General features: G+C 33.6%; 1 protein-coding gene across 1 annotated transcript; it reads right to left on the reverse strand.

Moving 5' to 3' along the window:
• Positions 1-7,448: 7,448 nt before the first annotated feature.
• LOC147073062 (uncharacterized) lies at positions 7,449-9,325 on the reverse strand. The gene is made up of 3 exons (XM_085945596.1): positions 9,127-9,325; positions 7,597-8,940; positions 7,449-7,490 (listed from the first exon to the last, which is right to left on the reverse strand). The coding sequence occupies exons 1-3, from the start codon at positions 9,199-9,201 to the stop codon at positions 7,449-7,451; spliced, it is 1,461 nt and encodes a 486-aa protein (XP_085801722.1). The 5' UTR covers positions 9,202-9,325.
• Between the last annotated feature and the right edge of the window lie 11,984 nt (positions 9,326-21,309).

A 21,309-nucleotide genomic window follows, 5' to 3' on the forward strand; every position in this document is an offset into this window, starting at 1 on the left:
ATATTTTAAAATGTTTTTTCTTTTTTTAATGACATATAAAATTGATGAATTCTTTCTGGTGGATTATATAATGTGAATATTATTTTCCATTATCATGGGATGGATAACTCGAGATGAGCTTTGGCTTTGACAAAGTAGAAATATGTTTCGGAATTTGAAGATGGTCTTCACTTTCAGTTGGTCAATATTCCTAGACAATTCCTCGAAAATATTGCTAGAATTGAATCTTTGATTCGAAATGAGCTATATTAATTTATCAGTTGATGCCATATCTGGATACAAGACAAAGTAATCTTGATTATCTTATTGTGGATATTTTAAGTGAGATAATAGCGTAACGAAATTACATTTTTTTGAAATAGGTACCTCAGAAGACCTTCATTTCAGGGAAAATCCTAGAATTAAAGTAGACCAAATATCCTTTGATTTCGACCTTTATTCATTTTAAGTTAATTTTTGAGTTCTGTTGCTTATAATAGCACATATTGTGTCAAATTTACACAATCAGCACAGTCGATGCAAGTGCTAAACTTAAAGCTGTGGAACTTTGTGTCCCACCCAGAAATAAGAATATTGGTTACCACTATTTCAAAGGAAATATAGCTTTAGAAAATTGAGCCTACAAAAATGAATTAAATCCTGAAGGAACACAGAAACATTGGTAAATTCTGTAATGCTCAAAAGCGGCGATGAGCTTAATATTTATAAGTATTTGCTTTGACTCGCTGCCATAAAACAGCGTAGTCAGAATTTGGTACTTAAACAGAAGGCATTTGGTTTTAACGCCCTGGCATTACGAATTGAATTGAACATTGTTCCGGAAAATATGATTCGAATAGTGAGGTTTCAATATAGCAATTTTTATTAATCACGCCTGGCATTATATCACCTTATCCATTATAGAGAGAGATAATCAGCGCCGCAGGCAATGACAAAATATAGGCTATAAAAAGGACCGTATTTTTTTTAATCTATATCGTTCCAAAAGGTGGACATTGAACAAAAATTGAAACTGAAAAAAGCTCATTTTGCATTGTTTGTATAAATTGGGGTTTATGACACTTCACAAGCATGAGGCTCTATTAGTAGGTAGTCGTTTACGCCTTAAAATATCTCAGAAGCATATACCCAAGACTAAGCTCGCCATGCATTCAAATGTGTTTGACTGTGTTAACAGAGACTTAACTTATTAAAAAGCACAAAGAAAATAAATGTCCAAGCTCCAGAAAAATTCAAAATTCGTAAGTACTAACTGTTGGAATTTTCAGCAATTAAAATTACTTTCTTCCCTAATATTATCCTGTTTTGAAACCGAATTGATTATCCGAAAGCGGCGCATTCTCAATCAGGTGGGTTCAATCTATAGCATGGTTGCTTCCAAAACACCAAAAAAAAGGTGGCAAAAGTATTAAAGGCTGATAGTAATTGTGGATTACTTTCAGTAAACCTAGCGTCCAACAGTCGTAGAATGGACCTCTCTTGATGCAGTCATTGACTAGAGTGGTTGTATATAAGAATGCCCATGTGCGCTTATCAAGGATGTTGTCAATGCAGTCCGGACCTCGAATCTTGCCAGTGTTTAACGCACGCATAGTGTAATTGGTCTCTTGATCAGACATCAATGATGAATGATCCGTGTCGATTGGAAGAACAGGCTCAAAGCGGGCTATCCTCATAGTACCATCGACCAGTGGGGTAATCGTCTCGAGTTTGACCGTGGCCGTTTCAGACTCTGTATAGTGTGTCCACCTTCCGGTCTCTCGATGCCGCACACGATGGTGTTGTCCCAAGTCCAATTATCCATTAATGCATCACCATAGTATATCTTAATAACATAGCAAAGCAGTCAACTTCTTTTTAGCAGTCAAATATTTTCAAAATACTTTAGTGAAGTAACTCAATTACAACGATTTCACATTCTGTTACTACGTTCAAGCAAAAAATTCTGAATAAAATTGCTTTATTAACTACAAAATGATAATTTTTGACTTAATACACTAAAGTAGGTACCTACTCATGGTGCGATAGATACTATATCTCTAAGATTTGTTCAAAATATGTTCATACCTACATATTGTATATGTAGTCAAAAAAATCTATGTTCGTAACGAAAAGAAATATAAATCTAACATTGAGTTAAATATTCTAAATTAAACATAATACATACATGCGAATATGGAAAAGGATTATGTGAATAAAATCGATGCTACCGAACTAGTCAATTTTGTATAGAAATTTAAAAAGATCCCATACAAAGTGGTTTAATACTCAATTTTCATCATGCCCTCCAAAAAAATATTGATTCTTTCTCACACAAAGTTAACTCATTGAATTCACAATTTTTTTATGTTGATTTCAGTTGCCTCTTTGCGTCGTGGCACTAGCCGCGATGTGCAATGGTCACGGAGTCGCAGTCTCGCACAGTAATATTGTACGAGGAGACGTTGGCCACCATTCGCTGCGACTCGCTAGCAATCATTTGGGCTACGGCGGCTCAAGCTACGGCAGTTTAGGCTACGGTGGACTCGCTCACAATAACATCGGATACGGTGGACTGAAGTACAACAGCTTAGGTTATAGTGGACTGGGTTATAACGGCTTAGGCTACAATGGACTGGGACACAGCGGTTTAGGCTATAGTGGATTTGGGTACAACGGATTAGGCTGCAATGGACTCGGTCACAATAGCTTGGCTCTTATTGGATTAGGATATGGAGGCGTTGGGCATGGCTATGGAAACGGAATATATGGAGGAGATCACTATGTGAGTATTCTAGATATAAATGTTTTTATTTAATTGTTAATAAATTTTCCATCTACTTTCTGTGTACCCAGAAACTTGAATCTGTTCTGGTTTTCAAAAAATGTTTTCCACAGCTTTGTATCGTGCTATAAATTAACGCCTTCTCTACAATAATCAATTATTTTCGATATACTTTTACAATTTTTAAAAAGATTTGAATCAGATGACAGATGAACAAAATAAATTAAAATCGTCATTCGCATTACGCAGTGAAAAATTGTTGCCTATAAATCAAAAGAAACGTGCCTAATATTAAAATATAGTGTGATACGTTAAAGTGCGGCCACACCGAAAACAAGTCGCGCGACAACTCGCTAAATTTTACGATAAGCATGATGATTATCGTAAAATTTCTTAAGGGGGGACATGCTCGTCGAAGGTCAAAATTGAGTTTTTATTGTATTTTCAAACCATGATCCTGGACACTCCTTAAACGTTGTAGATAATCTATTTATATAATTTTGAAGCCTTATTATTCTTTATAGTTATTTTAAACATTTGATGACTGCATGAAGTATTTTTGTTACATAACATAGTATTCTTTTAAACCTCTCGCTCTAATGTTTTAGAATATAGTCATATTTCGGTACAGAACTGTGCAGTGGTGTTAAGATTTTTTACATTTATTATTTTTAAACGCATTTATAAAACCATTAGTATAATTTATTATGAGATAATTTTTGTAAAATATTCACGATAAAAAATTATTTTGATAATCTCTGTGATCCCAAATTTGACAAGAATTAGGCATTTTATTATTCAAAAAATCGGCAAGATTAACACATTTGAAGATAAATCTAAAGATACTTATTATAAGCTATGTCTTTGACCATTCAAGTGTGATAAAAATCTTATGAATAATGATTGCTTTATAATAATTATTGACCTAAGAATAAGGTAGTGTTTTTTTGAAATACGCCATTTCTTTTGTCATTCCCTAGTGGTTAAGCTACAACATACGGCCGTAGCCATAAAATGAAAAACTATAATTAAAGTAGGGAGTAAAACGATGTTGACGCGCATGTTTGAACATGTACCTAACCGAATTTTTTTTTATTTTTTTTTAAACGGTACATGTTCAAACACGCGCGTCAATATCATTTTACTCCCTACTTCAATTATAGTTTGTCAATTTATGGCTACGGCCGTATGTTGTAGCTTAACCACTGGGGAATGACAAAAGAAATGGCATATTTCAAAAAAACACTACCTTATTCTTAGGTCAATAATTATTATAAAGCAATCATTATTCATAAGATGTTTATTACACTTGAATGGTCAAAGACATAGCTTATAATGAGTATCATTAGAATCATCTTCAAATGTGTTAATCTTGCCGATTTTTTGAATAATAAAATGCCTAATTCTTGTCAAATTTGGGATCACAGAGATTATCAATATAATTTTTTATCGTGAATATTTTACAAAAATTATCTCGTAATAAATTATGCTAATGGTTTTATAAATGCGTTTAAAAATTAATAATTGTAAAAAATCTTAACACCACTGCACAGTTATGTACCGAAATATGACTATATTCTAAAATATTAGAGCGAGAGGTTTAAAAGAATACTATTTTATGTAACAAAAATACTTCATGCAGTCATCAAATGTTTAAAATAACTATAAAGGATAATAAGGCTTCTAAATTATATAAATAGATCATCTACAACGTTTAAGGAGTGTCCAGGATCATGGTTTGAATATACAATAAAAACTCAATTTTGACCGTCGACGAGCATGTCCCCCCTTAAGCAATTATGATAATTATCGTAAAATTTAACGATTTGTCGCGCGACTTGTTGCCGGTGTGGACCCGGCATTACGCAATAAAATGATTGAATGAACGTTTTCTGAAAGTGTGTTTATTTGAATGACTTCAAAATTTTTATTGTTAATTATTATTTTCTTTTATTCTGTTACCTGTTAATTCATGGTGGAACTGCATTGTATTATTATTTGATTTAATAAAACGCATTTATTGTAGTACTTATTCCCCAATAATCATTAAATTTGGACCGGTTTCGTCCGCCTCAGAGGAACATTTTCATGTTTAAAATTGAAAATGTTGTTGAAAACGTCCCTCTGAGGCGGACGAAACCGGTCCAAATTTAATGATTATAGTGGAAAAAGTACTTTATTATTAAAATAAATCATTAATATACCTACCCACCGAAAAACGCAAACGTACTTTGACTATGATTATCCAACATTGAACTCTGTAAATGATCATTGTATATAGCAAGCTTTTAATAATAGCTTTTTGTGTAAATTGTGTATGAAAGCATATCTTAAATAAATACGTCGCGATGATATTTTAAAAATGTCTTTTCTTAATGACATATAAAATTGATGAATTCTTTCTGGTGGATTATATAATGTGAATATTATTTTCCATTATCATAGGATGGATAACTCGAGATGAGCTTTGGCTTTGACAAAGAAGAGATATGTTTCGGAATTTGAAAATAGTCTTCACTTTCAGCCACATCGGCAAAAATATTGTTACAATTGAATTTGTGTTTTGAAATGAGTTAATTTAATTTTTGTTCAAAGTTATCTTGAATATTATCTTATCGTGGATCTTTTGACAAAACTATAATGGTATCAAACAAAAATACATTATTTTGAAATACCTCAGAAAATAAACCTTTCGAGGAAAACCCTACAATTAAATTAAACCAAATGGGATACAAACCTCACATCTTTTGACGGGGCGGGGCAGTGACTGCTGATATCCTTTGATATCGACCTTGACTTATTTCGAGTTCATGTTTTCTGTTGTCTATTAAGGTGATGTCTCTAGGTAAAGTTGTTATCGAAAAATAGCTAGAAAAGTTTATTAATCGGTAAATATATATTCAAAAGTAATGAGAAAAATAAAATAAAAAATTAAGAAGTATCGTGGAGTTCTATATACCAAAAATACGTGTCAAATTCGGTACATTTCTATCGGGTGGTAAGAATGAATGACATAAGATTTATTATCAAAATTACGATAAAAATGTACGTAAATCTATTACCTAGGGAAACGTTAAACGGAAATTGGAATTTATTATATCCTTATATCTTTTTTTTCAAATTTAAAAAACATCGATTTAGAGGTTAGAAAGCATGCAATTAAAATCGAAAAATCTCGGTTTAGACGCAATTAATCGCGAAAAACGCGTTTCTATTAAAAATATTATTTATTAATTTTTAGGCCAGTTATTTAAATTTAATCTTGTATTTTTGTATATTAACGAATCGATTGTAAATAAAATGAATATTTGACAAGACTTGATCGACGTGTGCTGCTAACGCGGAAATAAATCAAACCATTTTTGAAACAATACTTGCATAGATTAAAAATACACACACACACACATACATTGAAAATAAAGGTTCGCCAGGTACGAAGACAAGCACTCTGTTAACTCTGCTGTCAATAATATTTTGTTTGCGATATTGGAGCATATCGCTGTGCTAGTTCAATACAGTAACAAGTAGAAAAACAGTACTTCTGAGATATCGCATTTTTAAAGTTTGGTGTAGTGATATAAATCACTTGAAAGAAATTTAATGAGACAAGAGCCTAAAATGAGTTTATTGAGGTATCTTGTTTTAGTTTGTAACATGGACATTAATAATTTATTAATCAAACTTAGGAAATCAATGATTTTTGTGTTACTGTTTTGACTTGTTATTGCATTGAATTGAAACTTCAATAATATTTTACCTTTTTAAATAATAACTCAAATAGATAGTTTTATTTTTATTATTAATCAACGTAAGCATACAATAAAAATGATGTGAAAAATATAAAAAATAGGTAAATTGTTGAATAGAAAATGAAATATCGTAAAAAATAAAAAAAAATAGTTTAATCCGCTCTTCTTTTTTTACTCTGAATCATGTTCTTCACCCCGAGATTGACTTGATAAAGCTTCCAGATTATTGTAAAATCCGTGATATGGGGTTGGAATTAAATTGTCCCTGCATAACGATAGAAGGTCACATTTTTTTGCCAATGTAATTTTAGGACAGCTATCATAGGCTTTGGGCAAAATTTCCAGTGAGCAACTATCAGGGCGTGTCTGACGTCCTCTGCGCGATCTTTTCCCCAAATTTACGTCAATTACTTCAAAATTTTCTATAGAATACGAAGTTTTGTAGAGCACCTGATCAGGGGTTGACTTGTCAAACTTGATAATTTTAACTTCATTCCATGATACTTTCTCGTTTCTTTGGTTTTTTTAGAGATTATTTCCCATTGACACAGTTGCTGCTTTCCAATCAATAACGTCAGATGTGCCCATTTCACGGACATTGTATGGTTGCCCAGTTTTTTTGGCCATTTTTGCCAAAGTTACAAATTGGCTCGGATGATAGAGAGGACCACTCTTCAAGGCGAGTTTTTTTGCCGCCTCAATCCTCGAGTGCATACAATCACCCTCGTTTTGCGTATGCCCTACAATTAGGTATTTGTGAACAATGGTCTCAATATCTAGAGATTTTATGGCTTTCAAATACATGGTTATTAAAAATTGGTTTTTATTCTGTCCGACGCAGTTGTCGGAGTAAAACACAACAGACTTTACTCCAGTGCATTTCTCCTTTAAATAATTCCACACACACGTTGCAATTTCATTAGCCCCTCTCTTGGCTAGACCCTCATGCCAGATTGTACAATAACCATTGGCAGACCCTATATCAAACATTGTAAAGTTAAGCACATTCAGTTTCCTTTTATAATAAAATGAAGATACTTCGCCACAAGGAAGTAGAATGACCGCCTGTAGATCATAACACACAACTTTTAAAGTCTTAGTGTTATTTTTAGCCGCAACAGAGTCTTCTTGTTTCTCTTTTCTGGCAAGTTCTTTCTGCTGCAAGTGAATGTCGTATTTTCTCTTCAAAACTTGCTGTTCGGTTTCACAACTATTCTCCCATTGTACACATAATACACAGCAGTCCTTTTTAGGTTGGAAGAAACCGATATTAAACTGGGTGTTGAATATGTGGGAATATTGTTCTTTTTTTACAAATCGCTGACCTGAAGAATTACATTTTTCAATGTATAATCGGTACATTGTGGCAATGTTAAGGTCACCTTGGATGAAGTCTCTATTATTATCAAATCTGCAGTAATGTGAGGGCACTCGGGGAAAAGAGTTTATGTGTTTAATTACACTATCTTTCAGTGATGAAGGCAATGAATTTCTATTTAAAAGGTGCTTTCCTCGTTTGTCAATAGAGACACTACCGTGATCATCTGTTTTATTTTTTACTGTAGTTAAGTAAGTGGAACTAATATTAAGTGTGTCCATGAAAATTTTTTTGCAGACTCTGTATTGCTGACCCTCGTTTTGAAACTGAAATGCGTAATTTAGTGAACGGTTACTGTTTTCTTTCTGATATCTATACTTTGGCTCATTCACATTAATAGACTTTGAAACAAAATCGCGTTGACGAGTGATATCACACATTTCATAAAACATTTTAAATATTGATTCCCTTATAGTTGAATTTATATTCTCGTGGCATTTAAAATTACAGCGTTCAGTGCATCCAGGCTTAATTGATTTCGCAGGAACAATTCTACCAGATTTGGTTATATACTCTTCACCAGAATTAACTTTCCTTTTTTTAATATTTTTTTTCCATGTATCTGGCTTTGGAATAACTTTTCTAGGACGCTTCGCAGCAGGAGCGTCTTCAAGTACCTCAATGTTAATTTCCGATTGACTCTCAGTTGGAGAAGTTTCAGTGGATCCTTCAATTGGTATATTATTAAGTTCAACAACCTCTTCCGATGATGACTGTTGAGAGATAATTATATCCGATAATACAGAATATCCTGTATCGTAACCAAACTCACTTGTACTTGTGATTGCCTCATTGTTTAAAAAGGCATAATCAACCTCCATCTCTGCCACATTATATTGTGCCTCCGTGTTCATGTTAGCATCCATATCCAGTATAAGTAAATCTTCTATCACCTCAGCATCAGATTCCAGAATCACCATCGGGTCACTTGAAGTATTTTCTCGATCACATACAACATTGTTTTGCTCTTCACCTACTGTCACTGTAATATTCTCCCGTTGAATTGATTTGTCGATATTTACATTATCGCCAGTTGATGTTGTTTCACCCTAAAAGTGAAAATAGACAAAATAATATTATGAGAATGGATGCACTGATAATATTTGTTTGTTTTATCATCATATTTATTGCCAAAACCATAATTTTAATAAAGCCTAAACGTAGAATGACAAAATATAATTTTCAAATTGAAATATTGAGGTTATGATACTAAATATTGAGCATGTTTTACTTACAATTAATTCAGCTGTACAGGCCAACAACATCATTTTCCCTCTGCTTTTAGGTAAGCTTCTTATTAATTTATCCATAATTATCGCTATCGCAAGAAACTTTTGTCTTAAAACTATTTAAAACACTTCAAACTCACTAACAACACTACCACGCTAACTGTCAATCTTGAATGAATTGTTACTTGTTACTATATTCAGGGCGGGCAACGCATTTTAGTTGTAGTTTCCTGAGTGTAATACATACCAAATCAATAATAAGTCAAAAAACTCATTTTTTTTAGTTGTTACAGTATTGAACTAGCACAGCGATATGTCAATGGACTACATATATCAACCTCCACTTTCTGAAATAGTGTTGTGTAATTATTTCAGATATTTATTACTGTTTTAACGTACCTACCTTTTATAAAGCGATTTTAAAATAAATATAGTTTCATAATAATATAAAGAAAGCATACGAGCGAAAATGCATAAGATACTTCTGACACACATCATATTTAATCTTTGTCTAGTGACTGTACAATTTATCCCTATTTATGTTAAGTGTTTAAAATGTTATAAGTAAAAAAAATCGTCTATTCACGTGGTAGTCGTGAAAATTATGAACAATATACAATGTTAAAAATAATAAGAATTGTTAAAATTTCTAGTCACAATATTATTCAAAGACAAATTAACCCGATCAAAACAGCCTCGACAAACTTCCACTTCACTAACTTTTGTTCTATATGTTTATCCTGGATACAGCGGCAAACACATTTTGAAAATAGCCGATATACTGGATTATTTGTTAGTTTGGGTTATTTTAGGTTAGATTAAGTTAAATTAGGTTAGGTTAGGTAATCCTAACAAATAATCTAGTATATCGGTTATTTTCAAAATGTGTTTGCCGCTGTATCCAGGATAACCGACTTGTACCCTAACTTTAATTACATACATACTATTGTACTATATTTGGGCCATCGAACTGTTATAATAAGGCATCACATCTATTTAATTTACAATACTATTTGATTATAGCATAATAAACAACATAATATAATATAAACATTTATGTACCTACTTGACTAGGTCAAATTAAGAAATGTTCAAAAGGATCTCACAGTATTCAGTTCACAATCTAAAAGCAGTAAATTAACTAAAATATCGTCTTGAACCAAATGCACACCTGCAGAAATAAATAAGATGATATATGTATTTTTTATACAAATAGCACTTTAAAGTCAAAGTAAGAAAATCTCTTATCCATACTGATTTGAACAGATGCATATTCTCACCCTCTTTTAAAATACTGACATGAGTTAAGAAATGCACTTAACTGATAATTATTAATATTATTTACGAGCTCATGCTATCTGTTTCCCACCCTTTTGGGGTAAACACCTGCAAATCACACCCTATTTTAACTATGTTGATTTAAACAAGTGCATCATTATGAAATTGCTCCCACGCTTTTGCAAGCATAGAAATAAACCAGAAAATGCACTTAACTGGTAATTACCAATATTATTTACGAGCTTATGTTTAATACTCGGGGTAAAGCAATCTGTTATCTACATTAATTGCACAAGTGTGCATCTTTTTGGGTTAGTTTAGACACTTATGGACACCTGCATAGTCAAATAATGTTATAAATGTTATTTCTTGTTAATGTAAAGCATATATCATAACGAACACGTGCAGATGAAATGGAGTCTGTTCAAGTCAAAAACCCATTAAAGAGAATTGTATATAATCCTAGGGAATCTCATTCCTGTTGTCTTTTGTTTCCAACCATTGTACAGTACGTAATCTCTGTCTGTCAAACACTTTGTACTAAAATTATTACTGAAATAAATAGTAATGTTTTACTTCACGTAAAACCCTATTGCTCCGCCGTGTTCATAATCAATTACAAACGCCCACCGCTCAAGCATCCTAGAAGGTAAATCTCCTGACAAATTACCTTCAAAGACGTACAGTCTATAAATGTACAAGAAAACTGTGAAGAATTACATCAAGGAGTTTCACAGAGTGTCCCAATTCTGGTAAGAACTTAAGGAAGGTTAATACCATCAAACCATATAGGTTACCTGCTGACCAGATCTCCTACTTCCTCAAGGTACTCATCACTAGGACATAACAGAACGTTCATTCCTGTCTACGGCCTTAAAATTATTATCTACGTGCCTATTATAACTGTCTGTCATCCTATCAAAAAGTGGAGGTTGATATTTAGTATGCTGAAAATAGTAAAGAATATACGCTAGCTAGGGTAAACAATTCAGTGAATGAACACATAAGAGATTAATTTGAATTCAAATAAATTAAATTAAAACAATGATTAAATTAACTAAGAAAATTATAACAATAGATAGGTACAATAAATTGTTTATAACCGTAGTATTACTAATTTTATGCCGTGATGCTTTGATAGTTGGACTTTTCATAATATTTGGATCACTATTTAGTTGCTCATTTATCTGCCACATCATAAAGCTGTAAATATTGTTTTTTTTACGAAGCAATCATAAATACAAAAAATTAAGATCTACTTTTCAATCATAGTAGATACCTAGGAATATGGTATAGGTGTTGATAATTTTTAATTATTTATTCGAGATCTTCAGGGAATTACAAAAGTCCACACATAGAAACAACTGGGCCAAAAAGGTTTCTTTTTATATCTCCAAATCCATTTCACTTACATAACATAGGTAAAATAAATATAACTATCTTTTATTTTATCTTGCATTTTCGTTAAAATCGACATTAGATTTTTTCAAAGAAATAACGTTCTGTCTTTATCTTAGAATATTATGTAATCAGTGGTGCACTTACCTCAAATTCTAAATTTTTTTCTTATGTTTTACAATTTTTTTTAAATTTGTCACTTATTTTGTCCTTGGGTTTGCTTATCAAGATTTGATCCCATGTTTATTTACGTTTTTTCTTACTTCAAACTTCTTTTTTATTCAATTCGTTGCGTGTCTTACTTTATTTTTATCTCGGATATAGTTAGTTAGTTAATACAAACCTTCTACTCTCTGGAGGCCCATATGATCTCATTAGGATCGGACATGGTTGAAACGAAACGAATTGGGATGTCTATATATCGACTATGTCATAATTATTATAACTACAGTCGAACTCGGTTATTACAATCTCGGACATAGCGAGATCTCAGATGTAATGAGGAAACAATCGTTGACATTTGGTATATGATTTTCTCCTTACATTTTTTTCACTGTTATAACGAGAAACTTATCGGATATACCGAGCTAAAATACTGTTAATGTGTTGATCGTTTAAAAACATTTCGACCCTAAGCTATAAAATCCGATCGGACAAGATGCCGCTGGGGACGGATTACGTTTATGACACTAGTTAATTGTCTAATTGTTGTTTTCGCCGACAATAAAAATACCTCTTCTCTGATATAACGAGTACCGCTTATAACGAGCAAATTCAGCCGGTCCAACCTTCCTCGTAATAACCAAGTACGACTGTATATTCCTTATTTTGTTTAATAATATTTCGAATGGCATTTGTTTTGCTATTCATTTAATATCCTTTTTTTATTCCACCTCTAGAAATTCGATGTAATTGTCAATTGTTCAAGATTAAACTCAATCTTATAAACATTTGAACTTAAATGTTCATTTACTACTATAAATAAACTTTACTGTAGAAAAATAATTATATTAGTATTGACAACGTAAAAAAATCTGGTTCATTAACTGGACAGGTTACCCTTTATTGCCAGTGTAAAAAACTACGGTAAACAAAATGAAAAAATCATAAACACTTTAAATCAAATCAAATAGACATGTCAGAATTGTAAATATTTTATGGGGTTAATATTAATTGGAAATATTTTTACATAGAAATATATAATAAATTTAAATCAAAGAGATTGGACTCCTCCCCCAGAGGTAGCACACAAATGTCAGTGTGTACTCGTTTTGTGAGAGAAAGTTCTACTTCTCCGAAATTAGGTACACTTTGCTGCAAATGGGCCATACTTGGACATAAAAACGCCCCACTGAGTATTTTTTTTTATCAACACAAGCTTACAACCAATTTATGATAAACGTATTTTCATTATAAAAAGTTCCCGCAATAAAAACTTTATTAGGATTCAGGGTAAGAAAAAATAATGCAAATGGATGTAAGTATTTTATTTTTAATAACACAAAAAACACAATAATATTACGAAAAATTATACACAAATCAGTTAATAGCAAATGGTTAAATATTGGAATAAGAAATATGGTCTTGTTTTTACATATTGTTCTATGTAAAATAACATAGCATTATTGTTTAGATAAAACGGTTAAATAAAAAACACAAATAATTACAGTTAATTACAAACAAAAAAAAAATTATATATTACCTACCTATTTACACATGTGTATTTTGAAAATATTTTATGAAATAAAAATATAACATGGGTTCGTTTTTGACATATTGTGTATAAAATTACTTGTTTATACAAACCTATTAGAGACAAAATACAGGTAGGTATGTTGAAACTTTGATTACCTATATAGTTAATTACAATATTTTATCTATTTAACTCACTTTTTTAACTCTCATTTAACTTTAACACTCATTTAACGTCACTTTCCGAGAAATGCTTCCCACACAGTAATGAATATTTAGATGGCACCCAGCTCTCCCGCCCGACCGCATCAATCCACAATTTCCGAAGAACTTCATTTTTCGGAAATCTGAAATAATTTAATTTATACCTATAACATTATAAAATTGCTACATATACTTCATATAAATACAATTTTTTGTTTGGTATTCTTAAAAATATATTTAACTCTGAAATGAAATATAAAATCTATGTAAATAATAAATGTCATTAACTAGCACTAACAGTTTTTACTTTGAAAAAGACATCGTATATTTTGGGTTCAAAATAATATTATGCATACGGCCCTGGATTTTTCGCAATAAACAACCATTTGACGTTTGATGTAAAAGTTTTGAATTGTTATTGTAAAAGATCTTTTAGGAAAAACTATCAATGTATAAATAATTAATAGTATGCATATTGTTCCGAAATGCTGTTACTCATTTGTATTCTTCCATTAATAAACATTTTTTTACCGAATAATAACGTATAATACGTATATCGAGAGAATAACAATATCATATCCCCCATGTTGTTTTACCACACGAACTTGAAGAAGCTCCAGAATACCAACATTACCAACTGTCTTTCTCCGATTCGTATTTTTTAGTACATAAATGATAGCTTGTTCCCTCTCCAGTCTTTCAATCTCTTTGATTTAAATGCATTTTTATCAAGCTTATGATTTTTAATATGTGGCGACACTCAATATTTTATTGCCATCTGGTTGCGATCGACCAAAGTTTTTAGTAATCATTTTTAGAAATTCATGGTACGACGTTTCATCCATGTTTCATCGTAAATTGAGCCAAAGGCTTCACATGCGTCAAATCTACACTCTCAGCTCAATCAGTGCTAGTGTTAACTTATAGCTGTGAAACTTGGTGTCTTGAAGAAAATTGTTTACCACTATTTCAAAGAAAATATAGATTTAGAAAATGGAGCCTACAAAAAGGAATTATTGAATCATGCACTGGACATTCTGATGGAACACAGAACCATTGGTAAATTCTGTAAGACTCAAAAACGACGATGAGCAAAATATTTATTCGCTTTCACAAAACAACACAGTCATAATTTAAACTTTAAACATGCGGCATTTGGTTTTAACTGAAAACAACTTTGACGCCCTGATATTCTGAATTAAGCTGAACATTGTTTCGGAAAATATGATTCGGATAGCGAGGTTTCTTTGCAAAATGAGGACCTCAGTAATCAGTGTTGCAAACTTAGCGTTAAGCTTTACGTATCTAGCATTATTTCACTAATCACGTTTGGCATTACATCATCATCATCATCAGCCTGAATCTATCCACTGCTGGATGAAGGCCTCTTCAACCTGCTTCCACTTCTCTCGGTCCTGTGCATTGCGTTGCAACGTACTTCCGCAGAACTTTGTCATTTCATCAATCCAGCGGCCTCTTGGTCTACCTTGCGGACGTTCTGTACTTCTTGGATACCACTGGATGACTAGATTTGTCCAACGATTGTCTCTGCCTAGCCCATCTCAATTTAAGACTTTTAATAAACTCTATTACATCGCAAACCCTTGTCTGCTTCCTTATCCACTCATTCCTCTTTTTGTCCTTTCGCGTTATGCCCAGCATGCACCTCTCCATACCACGTTGTGCTACTCTAAGTTTCTGGATCTCTCTTTTACTTAGGGTCCATGTTTCACACGCATATGTGATCACGGGAAGCACACACTGGTTGAACACTTTGCCCTTTAGACACAGTGGAAGGTTACTTTTGAAGGCGGTCAAAAACACTCCAGCCTAGCTTTACTCTGCGAACAATTTCATCAAATATACATCCATCTATAGGCACTTCTTATCCCAGATAGATGTAGCATTTCACCTGTTTGAGCTGAGTGCCATTGACGAGGATCTCTTTTTGGCCCGCAAAGCAGTTGATCGTGACTTTCGTCTTTGTTACATTTATTTTCAAACCTACTTTGTTGCTTACTTCAGTGAGTTCCTGCATTCTGCTTTGGAGGTCTCCTGAGTCTTCTGGGCATAAACCCAGGGGTCCAAACCTCCCACCATGCTGAGAGTTCCACAAGTGGTCTTTTTCGTCGTTAACGATTGCTTTCTTGTACTACTTGTCGAGCGGAGCCATGCATGGTTACAAGCAGTTCAAGTGAGGGTCCTTGCGTGCAGGTCTGACACAATATCCTGCATTCACCACTGCGACGGGCCGGGAGGCTTTTGTAAGCAGCGACCGAGTGAAGATTCGGTAACTTTGGTTAGTTTTGGTTGTCTGCAGTTTACACAGAATATATTAATAACATACAAATCCAAAAAAAACCAGTCGCCATAGACCAGAACTTTGTAGTCAGTTTTGGCTTATGATTCAATGATGTTCTGGTCTCTACATGCAATATTCCAAGAATGAATGCGGATATCGTTTAGCTGAAGGAACTTTTATGCAATTATATTACAGACGTTAATAGGAAAACATTTTATTAAACACATGTTAAGGTTTGTCCATATTTTTCTATACTCACAAATGTACCTTCTTACATCCTACCCACGTCATGGTGGTTAAAATTTTCAATAACGTTTTGGATTAATAGAGTGACGCATTTTCCTATCTACCCCTATATGGTAAAATGCCATCATGCATAACCCTGAACCAACACTATAAGAATAATAGCGTTGGACAGGTTGCATTCGGTTTTAACTAAATAAGTCCAGTCAATGCGGTCCCAAGGATATAGACATTTTTAGTGATGTGCTGTGTATTTTGTTTTTGAAACATTATTTTACTGTATAACATTATTTATGCTTTTTTCTCTCTTGTGAGTGTAATATTTATTGTATTGCTGTGAACGTCATTGTTATATCCACAATGTTTGTAAATAAATAAATTTGATATTCGTTGAATGTTGCTCTATCTACCTAATAGTTCCCTCCAAACCAACCCCCCCGCAGCACACGCGGTCTTAATCGAACGAATCACGAGACCCTACGTGGGTGTGAAATATCGGCATTTGTTTACTCCTGCGAATGTCTCAGGAGAGGATGCCGAAGACCGAGGTCGCCACGGACTCAAGTATGCTATGACTGAGTTTACTTATACTTAATTTAATAAAAAGTATCCTTGGGTGAGAGAAGAATTGAAAATTAACAAACTAAATTACTACTAAATGACACAAATTAATTTACATAATATGGTGACACTTTTCGCAAGTGGACTGTAATTTTAAGGATGACGTGGACCGGAATCCACGGGTGGGGGCGATTTAACAGAATACCAGACCAGACGATGATGATTTAGGATGGCACCGTGGTCTGGTTGTACTGTCACCCGCGCAGTATTGTTTGTTTGGGTTACCTGGTGCGCGGCACTTGACGGTACACTCTTGTTTATGGATGATAATGTGGGTGATGAATGATGACGAGTTGTATGATTGATGAGGAGAGGAATGTCTATAGGATTTAATTAATCAATAACGGTTGTTTAGCGTTACTGTGCACAGACACACACCAGTGTCTTGAACTAACTCTTGAATAACACTGTATCTAACACGGCCTTGTTATCATATCAGATATAGATCGACAGCTATTAACAAGCCTACGTTCTCAACGGTTCTGGAGTAACTAAATGTGGTTCGCAATTATGGTCTTCTTTGACCCATAATTGTTCATCGTCTCGTCTTGTAATAATACTAATAATACTAAATAAGGGAATTTGAGTAGGGGGGACTAAGGTTGAATGCGACTACAATTTGGCTCAACCATAATATAATGATAGTATATGTAAAAACAAAGCTATGAAAATACGGAAATACTAAACTATGCGAAGAAATCTTCACGTCTACACAGTGACGTCCCTAGACAAAATGCCGCCCCTAGACTGCGCTAAAATACCACACATTTTTTATACAGTAGTTTTTATCATCCTTTCATGACTCCAATATCTAATAAATGTGTTGTATGGATACATTACTAACAAAATATATACCACTAAATCTAATTTAAATGCCATCCTACTTCGATAGACAATATTGCGAGTCCACGGTTTCAGATACATTTAAAAATGCACCTGACAACATTTAAAACTTGCGAATGACTGGAAAGAATATTTGGATAAATCAATTACTTAGGTACTTGAGTACTTATGTACCTACCTATAATTCAAATATACATAATTCGCATATTCGCACGTGACAACCAAAGTCAACTAGACATCGCGAACCCGACAAAAAATTACAATCCTGCGGATTTTTTTAATGTAAAGATATTTCCAATATTATTGAGTTTTGGTACCTATTTTTATAATAGATATCTAACGATTCTCCTCGATTTGCCGCCCCCAAGCGACGCTCAATCTGCCTACCCCCACGGGACGTCACTGCGTCCACAATAAGACGCCGATTTTTTTTAAAGTACTATAGTTTGCCTGAGTGAAACCTGGTCAAGGTGAAAGTCACCAACAACGGCCTACTCACATTTGAGGAGTATCGTTCATACACCGCGTACCTGTATGTACAGGTCAAGAGGAAGGATACCGGCCAGGACAGAAAGCGCGTCCGTGTATGTTGAACGGTAGGCCTTAGTAGCCGGTAGGCCTGTTATTATTCACAAGGATAATTCTAATTTTAACACTTTTGTGTATACCAGGGGAGGGCAAACTGCGGCCGCATGTGGCCCGCCGGGTATTATTTCGCGGCCCGCCATCGATAATTGTACTTGTGATTACGAATAACTTTTTTATAATTTTTAAAAAAATATTGATAATAGATCATAATTTGAAGAATTTGTTGTTTCGTAAATGTATTATCTCAGTACGTATTCCTTGCGTCTCGTCTCACACTATGTAGCCACGATTTTCTACGTTGAACATCGATTTCAATAGATATTGATAGTGTACCGACAGAGCTACAACTTGAGATTATTAATCTGCAGTGTGACACTGATTTAAGAGAATTGCATCGTCGTGAAGAAATCTCCAAATTTTACAATGCCCTTAATTCAGACAAATTCGACCAACTTAAAGTGTAGGTATGCAAGAAAAATGTTCGTTATTTTTGGATCAACCTATATATGTGAACAAACATTTTCGATCATGAACCTCAATAAAAAATCTTTACGATCAAATATCTCCGATGCCCATTTACTAGCAGTTTTGAGAATATCAACTACAAAATTCACCTAAATTTAAAAAAATGTTCAAAAATGTACAACAGTTTCATTCTTCTCATTATTTTTTTTGTATTGTCTATTTTTCGTGATAATAAATAGTGTATATCTAAAAATGGTATTTGACTTGCGGCCCGCCGCTCATTTTGAATTCTTGAATTTGGCCCTCCATCCAAAAAGTTTGCCCGCCCCTGGTGTATACGCATATACCATAGGCTGGCAACGTATGCAGTGAATGCCTTTATCCTTAGATTCCATCCATCACCAACTATACGACTAACTCCCTGGAAGGCCAACCGGCCTTGTGGACCTGGCTCCGGCATGGTGACCGAAATTTAACATATTATCCATTCGAATGCCAAGATAGGACTGACTAACTTGGTTACTATAACTTTAGTATCCCAATTTGGATTATGGGCGATGGACAGAGCTTTAAGATTTGAGATTTTTTTTTGATAATTTACAATTTCAGCTGTATTAATTAATAAATATGTATCTGAAAACATTAAAAAGAAAAATATTTTTTATTTTAAGTCAAAGATAAACTTACAATTTTATTGTAAAAAATGTAATAAAATGTGAATTTGTTGAATCGGACCACACCTTATTATTACATATATTGTATGGTCATATTCATTATTAAAATTTAGTTTATTAAGTTTTCTAAGCATCGCCTAAGAGATTTTGACTAAGTCATAGTTTTAATATTTTTTATATCTATTTTAAAAAACATCGATTTTTATAAAAAATATAAATGTGTATAACTTGAAATCTTTTTTATTTAAATGAAATTTAATTTATGTATGGTCCGGTCCGGTCCCAATATTGAAACTTTGAAGACAGATCTTTCTGACAAAACCGCAGTGAAGCATTAAATCTTCGTCACTATAGGTATGGCATTCAATTGGGTATAAATTATGGTAATAAATGAAATAGTTAAAAATATTTGTATTCATTAACTTTTACACACATTTTTGTTAGCATTGAAATTCTTGTAATAACGGAAACAGAAAAGCAGTCGAATGCGTATATAAACTCACACCTCGAGGAGTACATATATCATTTGTGCTGAGTAATCAGTCCAATCAGGTCTTCAGTTTAGTCGATAATACAACCGTGACGATGGTGTTCTATATTTTACTATAATATTTCCCAATGGATGCAGTTTGTAAAATATATACTAAATATACCCATTTCATAGACATCTAAGTGTTCTCATACAAATATCATTCATTTGTTGTAAATTTAGTTTACACACAAAATTAAGTCATTACTTTCAAATTTGATTTTATTATTGTAGCTTACTTCAAATTTCAAAATACGTTTTTTTATTTTCTTTCAGTTGTCTCTTTGCAACGTGGCACTAGCCGCGTTGTGCAATGGTCACGGAGTCGCAGTCTCGCACAGTAATATCGTACGAGGAGACGTTGGCCACCATTCGCTGACAATTATCTAAGCTATGGCGGCTTAGGCTCCGGTTACGGCAGCTTGGGATATAGCGGTCTCGCTCACAATAACATCGGATACAGTGGACTGGGATACAACAGCCTAGGTTACAATGGACTGGGGTATAACGGCATAGACTACAGTGGACTGGGACACAGCGGCTTAGGCTATAGTGGACTTGGGTACAACGGATTAAATTATAATGGATTGGGTCACAGCAGCTTGACTCTTAATGGATTGGGATATGGAAGCATTGGACATTGGTTATATGGAAGGGATCACTATGTGAGTTTTATAGAAATGAATTTCTACATATTTTAATATATAAATATAAATTAAAATTAATACATAATATAAATTATTATTCTTATATTATCCTGACCCAGATCGGCTCTCCAAAACACTTGATACTGCACAGCTAGAAAATAATAATACACTAATTCCACCCCAAGACATAATATATGAAATTAACAGACTTTTTAAGAATGATCACTCAACCGTCAATATCAAAACCATTGTATGCATTTCATCCAAAAATACTACATGTAATCAGTGGCGGCCGGTGGTCTTCAGAATAGCACTTTTTGGTAGTGCGCAATGGTTTACCTTCTATACCCAGCATTGGAGCATAGGGCAAGCACAAGTTCGCGCCACTTCCCTCGGTCCAACGCCAACTCTGGCGCCTCCCACCATGTCAGACCTGCAGCACGTAGGTCGCTTTTGTAGCACCGCTGCAGGGTGAGGGAGGACCGGCCATGGCAACGAAACCCTTGAGGCTGTGCCATAAGGGTATGAAGTGTCACACTCTTTGGCGGCATCAGGAACACTCTTGTTCTAGCCACGTAAAGGTCGTAAAGCGTCTCTTCATGATTACCTTAATCACCGAAGACTGCCGTGTCAATAAGCTAATATTATAATATCTTAGTGTACAATAATGACTGAACGTCGAACTTCTCAGAAGATAAATTAAAT

The sequence above is a fragment of the Rhyacophila brunnea genome, unplaced genomic scaffold (assembly GCF_057557595.1).
Source record: "Rhyacophila brunnea isolate RB1 unplaced genomic scaffold, BYU_Rbru_1.0 scaffold_18, whole genome shotgun sequence".
NCBI classification, from domain to species: Eukaryota; Metazoa; Arthropoda; class Insecta; order Trichoptera; family Rhyacophilidae; genus Rhyacophila; species Rhyacophila brunnea.